Source organism: Bufo bufo, chromosome 7, assembly GCF_905171765.1.
Source record: "Bufo bufo chromosome 7, aBufBuf1.1, whole genome shotgun sequence".
Classification (NCBI taxonomy): domain Eukaryota; kingdom Metazoa; phylum Chordata; class Amphibia; order Anura; family Bufonidae; genus Bufo; species Bufo bufo.
The window spans coordinates 186,026,105-186,039,037 of NC_053395.1; the positions used below are offsets into that span (position 1 = coordinate 186,026,105).

The window sequence follows — 12,933 nt, forward strand, 5'->3', positions numbered from 1 at the left end:
CATCTTAATTACAGGTAATATAGGGGATCCCCTAAAAATTAAAGGGGTTTTCCAATCTCAGACAGTGGGGGCATATCGCATAGGTCCAGGTACTACACCGAGAACGGAGCCCTGAAAATTGGAGTGCACACTGCACCCCACAGAAAATAATGGGAGCGGTGGCCGCACAAGCGCGGTGTGCACTCATTCACTACCACGGGGAGAGCAATTGGTGGTGGCCGCACCCGGGGTCTTCCGGCTACCACCTTTCCCGCTCCATTCTCGGGACCCGCACCAAGTAGACAATGGGGGTTATATCCTAGGGATATGCCCCCATTGTCTCAGATGGGAATACCCCTTTAAATATACCATATTACTAAATACCGCAACGACCAGTATATAGCAGCTATCCTGTTTATTAGTAGCTAGATGGTATGCCCATGTTAGGGGTCCCAACTGTCAGCTCCACACCAATCTAACAGTTTTTCCCTACCCAGTATACCCCTTTAAGAACTGATTCTTCTGTTATTTCACCTGGAGATGTACGAATACATTAAAGGGGTTGTCCAAGTTATTTTTATTGATGACCTATCCTCGGGATAGGTCATCAATATCCGATCGGCACAGGTCTGACAACCACCTCCAAGTGTTTGAAGAGAAGGTGCGTGCCGTGTCAGCGCTGCCTTCTCTTCATTCTTTACCTGCTCACCGTTGACTTTGCAGCAGTGAGCAGGTGTTCCTATTATAGTGTATAGGAACGAGCCGTCCCATTGAAGTGAATGGGATGGCTTCTTGTAATTACACTGCTCACTGCTGCAAAGTCAATGCTAAGCAGGTAAACAATGAAGAGAAGGCGGCGCCGACACGGCACGCACCTTCTCTTCAAACACTTGGGGGTGGGTGTCAGACCTGTACCGATCTGATATTGATGACCTATCCCGAGGATAGGTCATCAATAAAAAATTACTTTGACAACCCCTTTAAGGGCTGGGCATTCATCCCCCTTGTCAATGAGGAGTGTTCTCAACACTGACTGGACAGATTGAATGGATACAGCCCATTAACAAGAGGAATGGTAATGTCAAGTGGTCAATATAAATCTAAATTTCTAGGAGGAGGAATAACGGAGGAACGGAATTTTAAGAAAATATAATGCAGCTTTGTTATTTTTAGGAGGGATACAGTTATTTATTAAGACAGATATGACAGAAGAGATGAAAGGTCCACCACAGTGATTAATGTGTGAATGTTAGAGATCCACTTGGAAAATACTCATTATATTATTATGAACATATTTTATATAGAAAAACGACACTGTGAACTCTCTGGCTCCATAGTGTAGCAAGGAAAATCTAAATCAAATTGAGTCTCACCTTGTCCTGCTCAAATGAAGCATTTTGCTTCGCTCAATCATAATTCTTCACTCTTGGTATGTCTGAAAATAAAATATATACAAAATAGCACAAAAATATCTGTAGAGAAATCCAGTTCTTTCCAAAAAGGCATTTTACACGTGTCCAGTCAAGAACAAGTCTAGAAAGAATTCAGGCTTGTGACACCACAAAGTAAAATAGAGGAAGTGCCAAGTGACCCCCCCCCCCCCAAATAAAAAGTATTGCTAAGGTTAAAGTCAATGGACACATTTGGAGCAATCTTTTTTATTATTGCATTTTAACTTATTTTGGACAAAAAAAATCATTTTTTCTATGGGTCTTTTTCTTCTACAGCTTTCAGTTTCAGTGCCTCTGCAGACTAGCAGGCTCCCTGAGACGCAATCTGCGGCATTTATCTGTGTGCTTCCAATCACAAAAAGTTGTCTGATGGATTCAATGCGACGTCGAGAGCCTGCAAATGCACTGAAACTGAAAGCTGTAGAAGAAAAAAAAAAAGAAAAAAAAAACCTAAAAATGTTTTAATAAAATGTTTTTAGCCCAAAATGAGTGATAAGCAATAATTTTAAAAAAATGCCTCTAAATGTGTCCATAGCATTTATTGTTTAGCCTCACAGCACACCCGATACTAAAATACAAGCAGAAAAACAATATAATGAAGGGGGAAGTGCAATAGAGAAGGAATACACAAAATATGCAGATTGCTTTGACTTGAAATGCTGGTTTTCATGAAAGAGCATTTCACCTAAATAAAAAAAAATAAAAAAAAAAAAATGCTTAAAATGCGGTTTTCCAGTTACACAAAAAATAAATAACAGCATTCAACTTTACTGCATTATATACCGTATGTCAGAAGATGAAGTTCTGGGTGCATTTTGAGTCCTCCAGGGTAAGGCTTAATGCACACGGCCATTGCCCGGCTGTAGCCATATTGCGGCCCGCAATATTCGGGCGCCGGCCATGTGCTCCCCACATCACGGATGCGGACCCATTCACTTGAATGGGTCCGCAATCCGGAGCTGCGGTGCGGTGCGGAGGCATGGAAGTTTTTGTTCGAGGATTCAGCAGCTGGAACAGATCCCTATTTAGGTGGAACAACCCTTTTAACTGTGATTTTTTATTTAGGAGAAATCATATTCTGGTGCTGCTTTCCAAAAATAAGCCAAACTATATTTATTAGCCTATCAAACAGGAGTATGTATATAGTTTTATCACATTATATTTTTGTATGTGAAATCTCGATGTCAGAACTTCCTCACCTGAGCGGCCATATACGCTGCTGCGCGTATTATGATCGGTTTTCTGTATAACTGGCCACAGGAGGCAGGGGTAAGCTCATACAATAGATTTCATCACAGAATGCACAGGTTTATAAGCGCTGAATAATATATAAAAGGGTGCAAACTGAACAATGAGACTGTGAGTGACAAGCCGGGTCCAAGATGTGCCGAAAACGACAGCTGTTCAGCTGCTGCGGAAAGTGGTCATGTCTTTAGGTTCGCTGCTCGGCACACACCAATCGTCGGCCTCCAGGTTGGATTTATAATGCTTCCATGCTGACTTATTATACACAGGGAGCCTCTCTATTGAATCTGTAGATAAAGCCTGGTTATGGGGGGGGGGAAGAAAATAGGTTATTTTTCAAACTGCAGCCCGAGGAGTGGAATTTTCCAATATATAGGACTATGACAGTTTACAAAAAAATAAAAAATTGTTGGCTAGTCCATTTGGTCCAAATAATTAAAGGGGTTGTTCCATCTCAACATTTAAAGAAGATCTTTCACCACTCCAGACAGGCCTGTTTTAATGGCTACATGCATTCCCCATGTCATAACACTTCTTATGACTCTGTGTTGTGCCATTGCGGAATGAATGAAGCTATTAAAACAGGCCTGTCAGGAGCGGTGACGGGTCCTCTTTAAGGCATATCACTATGCCATTAAAAATTAAAAGAACACCATCAAAAATTGTTTAAAAATGTTAAAACACAGAAACATGATGTAAACAATAGGTCATTTTCTGATGACACATTTTCTTTAAATGTTGAGATGGGACAAGCCCTTTAAGAGACAGAGATAGGTAGGATAGCCGATAAATGTCTGATTGCCTGCCGCTCCATTCAAATTCCTCTTCACTCAATCTCTGTAGTGAAAGGTGCAGCGGTCCAGTGCGGTGCCACTCCCGTGGAAAGGTTATAAATGACAATTGTGGCATATCCCCTTAAAGAGGACCATTCACGGGTTCTGACATTAAAAAATGTACATTATCAATACCTGGCAGTGTAGGGCATGTTCACTAGATGTGCTATCGCAACTTTTTTTTTCTGATCCACTGCTCCGTTGCGCTGCTGTGGCCCCTGTTCTGATTTGCTGCCCCATATGCTAATCAATAACATCAGTACAGGGAGGAGGAGACCAGTGTTTCTTAGGGGGCATCTCCTTCTCCCTGGTCGTGAGCTGCCCAATCACAGTGTACCACGTTACAGCCAGGCATAAGGTGGGCTGTTTTTTCTCAATGCCAGTGACGCGGTCTGCTGTGATTGGACAGCTCGCGACCAGGGAGAAGGAGACGCCCCCTGAAAAAAATTTGGCCCCCTCCCGATGCTTTTAATTAGCATACAGAACTGCAAAACAGAATGGGGCGCACATCGCTCCAACAGAGTAGCGCATCAGTAAACAAAACAGCGATATGACATCTAGTAAACCTGCCCTACAGGCTGGGTGCATGTTCCTGGGACGTACATAATACGTAATAAGATCCGTATCTTGCCATACCTTAATATATATTACAGCGTCCGTTCCATATCCTTCTAATGAATACAACTTCAGATCTCCTTGGAAGTACTGCGCATAGAGTTTAGATATAGGTAAGCCATAGCCGAACCCCGCCTGTTAACCACATGGACAGAGCAAAAAAAAAAAAAAAATGACTAAACTGGTAATGTAATCAATGTTTTTTTGAATCAGATCATTTTTATTAAAGGTTTTACATACAGCCAATTGTTCAGATAAACCATACATTATATGACAATAGGATATCAATACAGTAAAATCACTTTATCCAAATCAGCATGTCAATAACACTGCAATGTAATCAATGTTTACTGTGCAATTACACAGGATTGGCTGCTAGTGAAATCATGTGATTTTTGCAGCCAATCACTGGCTTCAGCGGTGTCCCCAAGTGGCACATTACTGCTGGGTCACCGCTGAGGCCAGCTCGCTGAAAAACAGGTTGAAGCTAGAATACCCCTTTAGCGTCACAGCCATTAAAGTAGCAAATGTCTTTTGCCGCAATCCTCTAGGCATAACTTATATGTACGTAATTGACGCATAAAAATCTACCCTCTGCAAATAAATTTTTAAAAAATGTAAGGCCTCACACAGCTATGCCACAGTAAAAATATTTTTAAGTTATTTTTGCATTTATTTCTGTTTTGTATCATGTATTTAATAAAAGCAATATTGAATTTTTTCTTCAAAGGGAACCTGTCATCAGCTTTAAGCTGACCTCACTGAGGGCAGCAGAAAATAGTGACAGAAATGCTGATCTCAGCGGTGTGTGACTCAGGAGCTAAAAGTAAGTGGTTGCTGAGAACCAGCATCATAATCATTGCAGCCCAGGCCTGGAAAAGAGTCAAATCTACCTGAGAAGAGTCCTGGTTATTCCTAATCTCCTGCTCTCTCGCACATCTGCTGATGATCGGCAGTTCTCTACCAGGGAGAAACTGAGAAAACTAGGTAGAAGACTGTCAGTCATCAGCAGGAGAGCAGGAATAACCAGGACTCTTCTCAGGTGGCCGTGACTCTTTTCCAGGCCAGTCTGCAATGATTGTGATGTCGGTTCTCAGCAACCACTTCTAACTTTTTAATAACAGACCGCTGAAATCAACTCACCTGTCTCTACGCTATGCTGCTGTTAGTACGGGCAGCATAAAGGTGATGACAGGTTCCCTTTAATGTTTAATTTACGAGAAAATTGTATTGAAATGTCTTCATACCAAGTCATCGGTACATTATTCATGTATATTATAATGAACTCATTCATCTTTTAGGACAATGTTCCTCAATATGTAGCTCTCCAGCTGTTGCAAAACTACAACTGTCATTATGCTCCGACAGCAGCTATCGGGGCATGGTGGTAGTTATAGTCTTGGAACAGCTGGAGAGCCATAGGTTGGAAATCACTGCTTTAGGACAAGCCTAAACTACACCGAAAGTATCACAGGGCAACAGAGGGGTCTTTATCAGTGTCGGAGTGGGGTGCCTTGGGCCCTCCAGTAAAATTTACTGTTGGAGCCCACCACACAGATACATGCAAATGTTACCTGCTCACACAGCAGCAAGACGTTACAAAATGATTGATTACGGGGGGTCCTTGTAGTGACTTCAAGAAGGCGGGTGCATTTAAAATAATAATTACCCAGTTCTTATATGGAAATAGGCTGGTTGAGATGCTGTATTCTTCCCATCTATATGTAGTGCAGTCACTCCACTGTGCCAGGTGTGCAGGGGGTGGGGGGGACTAGGGGCCCAACGGTGGATATGATCACAGGTCCTTCCCACTGCTGAGCTCTGCCCCTCCTGCACTGATCAAATGATGGTGACATCATCACACGTCCTTCAGCTCTTGCACTTTAGCACATTATAGTGCCCGCCCTGCGCTGACAGAACTCTAGTATCTGTGTGTGTGGCTGGCACTAACTATGGTTGGCAGTTATGAAAGCAATCCCAGACTCTTGAGTAAATTAGGGCTCAGTCTCACATTTATGGTAAAGGGACACAATGAGGGCACTGGGACTACGACTTGTGGTGTTCTTACTGTACTGTGATTATAGGCCTCAGTTACAAGGACTGTCTTTGTTGCCCCGAGCAACCAATCAGAGCTCAGCTTTCATTTCTTTAACTGCTAGGGAAAAATGAAAGCTGCTCTCTGATTGGTTGCTATGGGCAATGAAGGGAGTCTTACTGGTAGATAGCACTGAGGAATAAGAACCCATTCCTCAAGGGGGAGGTGCGCCCATGTTATTATTTATTGCATGTAATCCCCTAATATATATGATACACATTTATATATTTAGGCTAGGCAGTGTTCCAATTTAGACACAAAATGGGACATGCTTCCAAATTTGCAGCTTTCCAACACCATAGAACTGGCGTAGAAGATTGATCCATTCGCCCCACAGCGTTCACCTGAACAGTCGTTGAACCTCTGGGTCACCAGCGACTGTTCTCGTTCGGTGCAACGGTGCTGGGACTCCTAACACTGCTCTGAGTCCTAGCAGCACTGGGAGGTGATCCTATGTTATTATTTATTGTATGTAATCCCCTAATAATATATATATATATATATATATATATATACATATACACACTGCTCAAAAAAATAAAGGGAACACAAAAATAACACATCCTAGATCTGAGTTAATTAAATATTCTTCTGAAATACTTTGTTCTTTACATAGTTGAATGTGCTGACAACAAAATCAGACAAAAAAAAAATGGAAATCAAATTTTTCAACCCATGGAGGTCTGGATTTGGAGTCACACTCAAAATTAAAGTGGAAAAACACACTACAGGCTGATCCAACTTTGATGTAATGTCCTTAAAACAAGTCAAAATGAGGCGCTCAGTAGTGTGTGTGGCCTCCACGTGCCTATATGACCTCCGTACAACGCCTGTGCATGCTCCTGATGAGGTGGCGGACAGTCTCCTGAGGGATCTCCTCCCAGACCTGGACTAAAGCATCTGCCAACTCCTGGACAGTCTGTGGTGTAACGTGACGTTGGTGGATAGAGCGAGACATGATGTCCCAGATGTGCTCAATTGGATTCAGGTCTGGGGAACGGGCGGGCCAGTCCATAGCATCAATGCCTTCGTCTTGCAGGAACTGCTGACACACTCCAGCCACATGAGGTCTAGCATTGTCTTGCATTAGGAGGAAACCAGGGCCAACCGCACCAGCATATGGTCTCACAAGGGGTCTGAGGATCTCATCTCGGTACCTAATGGCAGTCAGGCTACCTCTGGCGAGCACATGGAGGGCTGTGCGGCCCTCCAAAAAAATGCCACCCCACACCATTACTGACCCAATGCCAAACCGGTCATGCTGGAGGATGTTGCAGGCAGCAGAACGTTCTCCACGGCGTCTCAAGACTCTGTCACGTCTGTCACATGTGCTCAGTGTGAACCTGCTTTCATCTGTGAAGAGCACAGGGCGCCAGTGGCGAATTTGCCAATCTTTGTGTTCTCTGGCAAATGCCAAACGTCCTGCACGGTGTTGGGCTGTAAGCACAACCCCCACCTGTGGACATCGGGCCCTCATATCACCCTCATGGAGTCTGTTTCTGACCGTTTGAGCAGACACATGCACATTTGTGGCCTGCTGGAGGTCATTTTGCAGTGCTGCTCCTGTTCCTCCTTGCACAAAGGCGGAGGTAGCGGTCCTGCTGCTGGGTTGTGGCCCTCCTACGGCCTCCTCCACGTCTCCTGATGTACTGGCCTGTCTCCCGGTAGCGCCTCCATGCTCTGGACACTACGCTGACAGACACAGCAAACCTTCTTGCCACAGCTCGCATTGATGTGCCATCCTGGATAAGCTGCACTACCTGAGCCACTTGTGTGGGTTGTAGACTCAGTCTCATGCTACCACTAGAGTGAAAGCACCGCCAGCATTCAAAAGTGACCAAAACATCATTGCATATGTAATTGCTCACATGACTCAATTAGGTAAATGGACTTCACATGTTAATTGGTCACATGTTTTTGATCTGTATGTTCATTGGTCACCTGATTATTTGAGTGCTATTTAAAGGGTTTCTACCACCACATTTTGACCTAATTAGCTGTCAGACACTAGCGATCTGCTAGTGTCTGCTCTACCTAACCATGCTATTGTAATTCCTTTCTCTGCAGCGGTTACCCTAAAAAACGTAGTTTTATTGGTATGCAAATGAGCCTCTAGGTGCTATGGGGGCGTCTTTTCAGCACCTAGAGGCTCCGTCCACTCACCATTTCTGCTGCCCAGCGCGCTCCAGCCCGCCCCTCTCCTCTTGATTGACAGCCTACTCGCGCCTGCGCCGTGCTTCTGTATTCGGCGCAGTGACTGTCTCCCTGCGGCGGCATCTTCACTGCGCCTGCGCCAATTACGGCGCAGGGAGCAGTCCAACAGTCACTGCGCCTGCGCCGAATACAGAAGCACACGGCACAGGCACGAATAGGCTGTCAATCTAGAGGAGAGGGGCGGGCTGGAGCGCGCTGGGCGGCAGAAATGGTGAGTGGACGGAGCCTCTAGGTGCTGAAAAGACACCCCCATAGCACCTAGAGGCTCATTTGCATACCAATAAAACTACGTTTTTTAGGGTAACCGCTGCAGAGAAAGGAATTACAATAGCATGGTTAGGTAGAGCAGACACTAGCAGATCGCTAGTGTCTGACAGCTAATTAGGTCTGTCACCCCACTAAACTTATTTTTTATTTTTGTGTACTTATAATCCCTATCCTGCGATATATCTATATATTATGTTATTAATCATTTTCGTTCAGTAGATATGTCAAAAAACGTACTTTTATAATATGCTAATTACCTGTCTACCAGCAAGTAGGGCGTCTACTTGCTGGTAGCAGCCGCAAAAAAACGCCCCCTCCTCCTGTTGATTGACAGGGCCAGCCGCGATCTCCTCCTCCGACTGGCCCTGTCAGCATTTCAAAAATTGCGTGCCTGTGTTGATTCGGCGCAGGCGCTCTGAGAGAAGGAGGATCGCCTCCTCAGCACTCCCTCAGTGCACCTGCGCCGATGACGTCTTCTCTTTCGGTGACGTCATCGGCGCAGGCGCACTGAGGGAGTGCTGAGGAGGTGAGCCTCCTTCTCTCAGAGCACCTGCGCCGAATCAACACAGGCGCGCGATTTTTGAAATGCTGACAGGGCCAGTCGGAGGAGGAGATCGCGGCTGGCCCTGTCAATCAACAGGAGGAGGGGGCGGTTTTTTGCGGCTGCTACCAACAAGTAGACGCCCTACTTGCTGGTAGACAGGTAATTAGCATATTATAAAAGTATGTTTTTTGACATATCTACTGAACAAAAATGATTAATAACATAATGTATAGATATATCGCAGGATAGGGATTATAAGTACACAAAAAATAAAAAAGGGTTTAGTGGGGTGACAGAAGCCGGAAGGCACAAGCTTGTATTTCTTTGCTTGAGAAAGGCTCAGTTGTGAGCTGAAACGTCGCTACTGCTTTACATGGGTGAATAAAGACACAGTTTTTTCAAGTCTTGGAGTGCTGTCCTATTTCTGGTATATATATATATATATATATATATATATATATATATATATATATTATACGTATTTATATATTTAGGCCAGGCTGTGTTCCAATTTAGACACAAAATACATGAGTCTAAATTTGCAACTTCCGGACACCATAAAACTGCTGTGGAAGATTGATCCATTCGCCCCACAGCGTTCACCTGAACAGTCACTGACCTTCGGCGTCACCAGCAACTGTTCTCATTTGGCGCCACAGTGCTGGGACTCCTAACACTGCTCTGAGTCCTAGCAGCTGACTTGGTTATTTCATAATGAATTTCACTTTAAGGAATATTCCCATCTGGGACATTGATGGCATATCCATAGGATAGGGCCCCCGAAGTGTAAAGCAAGTCACGCATGCGCAGCCACCCTTCATTCACCACTATGGAACTAAATAGCTGAGAGCTGGTTTGGACATTTTCAGGAGTCCCATAGTGGTGAATGCAGAGGTGGTCGCGCTTGTGCTGCTTGTTCTCCATTCACTGCTATAGCACTTCCGAAAACAGTCGAGCTTGCTCTCTATTTTGGAACTCCCATAGCAATGAATGGAGAGGACTCCCTGCATGTGCAATGTGCTCTATTTACTTCGGACTCCTGTTCTGGAGATATGAGCGGGTCCCGGAGGTGGGACCCCCACCTATAGGACATTTATGGAACATCCTATCAATATATACTGTATATGTCCCAGATGGGAATACCCCTTTAACCTCCTCCCTGAGAAAATCATGCATACACCCCTGAAACCAAAGAACGCAAATTAAAGAAACAGAATAAAGACACAGAACACGTTAATTGGGGGATAAATGGCCAAATTGTTTATTTAAAGTATTAAAAAATGGCAAACCCCCGACTCACGGAGAGTCACCCTCCAGCACTCAGGAGAGGAAAACTCCCTGTGGAGGAAACCTCTAGGGAACCATGGCTGGAGGGCTGCCCTTCCCTTGGGCTTAGAGGGTAATGCCACTATGTGGCTGCCACATAAATAGTAGGGGGGAAGCAGCAGCCGGGCTGATCTGGTTGGCTAGGTGGATGTCCCTTTTCTCCCGTTGGGCGATGGACTTCCTGCTAGAACCTCCAAATATCTTTAAGGTGCGGTGGGCGGGTGGTCAAGCTCAAGGTCCTCAGGCCATCAAGTACGGCACCAAATATGGCCGCTCACCCGCTTTTTACAAGAGTTCTTCTCTTATGACACACGTGCTTGTGATGTCACAGGTGTCTATGACTAATGTTGGAGGTAGTGTTCTGAAGGGTTAACCCTTTAGTGACTGTCAATGTGCCTTACTGCAGAGACCATTAACCCTTTCTGACCACACTTTTTCAACATACACCATATAATTATTGTCCCCTGACGATCGCAGGGTTTCTGCTTCGGGGGAGCAGGTTTGTTCTGTTACGGACACCTATTGGTCCAGATGCTGACACCGAGCCCCCGGACCAGTGGCTCTTATTTAACCACTTCCCGCCACACTAACGCCGAAAGGCGTCATTGCTGCGGCGCTCTCAGGCTACACTAACGCCGATTGGAGTCATCTCGCGTGAGCCGAGATTTCCTGTGAACGCGCGCACACAGGAGCGCGCGTTCACAGGATCACGTAGTGCAGCGATCATTGGCTGGCAGGCTGTGGATTTTTGAATCGACCAATGAAAGAGGCATGTCAGACGCTGTTGTGCCTTTTCATAGGTAAATGCATTGATATCCAATTCATTATTGTCAAGATGGATGTTCATTGCCTTTAAGAGCCATGCTCGACTATAGTTACAATTTTGTATGTCACACAAATTAAGGTCACACAAAGGTTTATACTCTTCAGTGTTATCCTTCTCATGAATGTACCAGTCTGAGAAGAAGCCTCCTTGTTTACTTTTAAATTTACGACGGGAGAAAAAGATAAGCTCTATGGAGCTGGTGATAATTACCTATACAATTAGGCATTTATAAATGAAGCAAAATATATAATATTCATTTAATGAGCCTTAGTCCTTAGCATAAGACAATCAATGGGATATATATATATTTGTTTATATTATATTGTTATATGTTACGAAGACAACATGTATCCAGTACATTGTATATATTTCTCATTAGAAGAGTGTCTGTGAAGATGTGTGTTTTGTAACCGTTAATCACATCTTTGGTATGACAGAGGAGGTACTGATATCTCTGTGAGAAAACAAGGCTATTTACGATCCATAAATTAGCAGTGTGAGAAACGTTTAAAGAGACACCTAGAGGTCTGTCTCTAATTGCTACAAGTGTCAGAATTAATCCCTATAGCTTTGAATTAAGGGCTCTTTCACACTTGCGTTCTTGTCTTCCGGCATAGAGTTCCGTCGTCGGGGCTCTATGCCGGAAGAATCCTGATCAAGATTATCCTAATGCATTCTGAATGGAGAGAAATCCGTTCAGGATGCACCAGGATGTCTTCAGTTCCGGAACGGAACGTTTTTTGGCCGGAGAAAATACCGCAGCATGCTGCGCTTTTTGCTCCGGCCAAAAATCCGGAACACTTGCCGCAAGGCCGGATCCGGAATTAATGCCCATTGAAAGGCATTGATCCGGATCCGGCCTTAAGCTAAACGTCGTTTCGGCGCATTGCCGGAGCCGACATTTAGCTTTTTCTGAATGGTTACCATGGCTGCCGGGACGCTAAAGTCCTGGCAGCCATGGTAAAGTGGAGCGGGGAGCGGGGGAGCAGTATACTTACCGTCCGTGCGGCTCCCCGGGCGCTCCAGAGTGACGTCAGGGGGCCCCAAGCGCATGGATCACGTCATCCATGCGCATGGGGCGCTCTGACGTCATTCTGGAGCGCCCCGGGAGCCGCACGGACTGTAAGTATACCGCTCCCCCGCTCCTACTATGGCAACCAGGACTTTAATAGCGTCCTGGGTGCCATAGTAACACTGAAAGCATTTGGAAGACGGTTCCGTCTTCAAATGCTTTCAGTACACTTGCGTTTTTCCGGATCCGGCGGGCACCTCCGGCAACGGAAGTGCACGCCGGATCCCAACAACGCAAGTGTGAAAGAGGCCTAAAGCTTCTAAGGTCAAAATGTATATTCAGACTTGCATAAGTTAACCCTTTATACTATGATGCAGATAGCTTATACAGCAGTGCCACCTAGGTATCAGTAGGTGACATTACAACAGTAGCAAAAGTGCATTCTGGGTAGGGTTATGATGTCACATTTTTATCAATGGTCACGCCCATCCGACAATCATTGGAAAGTTCCAAACTAGGAAGGTGT

General features: G+C 44.9%; 1 protein-coding gene across 1 annotated transcript in view; it reads right to left on the reverse strand.

Annotated features, from left to right (window-relative positions):
* Positions 1-887: 887 nt before the first annotated feature.
* The window catches only part of PDK1 (pyruvate dehydrogenase kinase 1), a 52,957-nt gene continuing 40,911 nt past the window's right edge, over positions 888-12,933 (reverse strand). Inside the window, exons 10-11 of the mRNA XM_040441119.1 lie at positions 4,145-4,258; positions 888-2,975 (exon numbers count right to left, since the gene is read on the reverse strand). Of these exons, the coding sequence (XP_040297053.1) occupies positions 2,835-2,975; positions 4,145-4,258 (255 nt within the window). The 3' untranslated portion in view covers positions 888-2,834. The remainder of the gene's footprint in view (positions 2,976-4,144; positions 4,259-12,933) is intronic.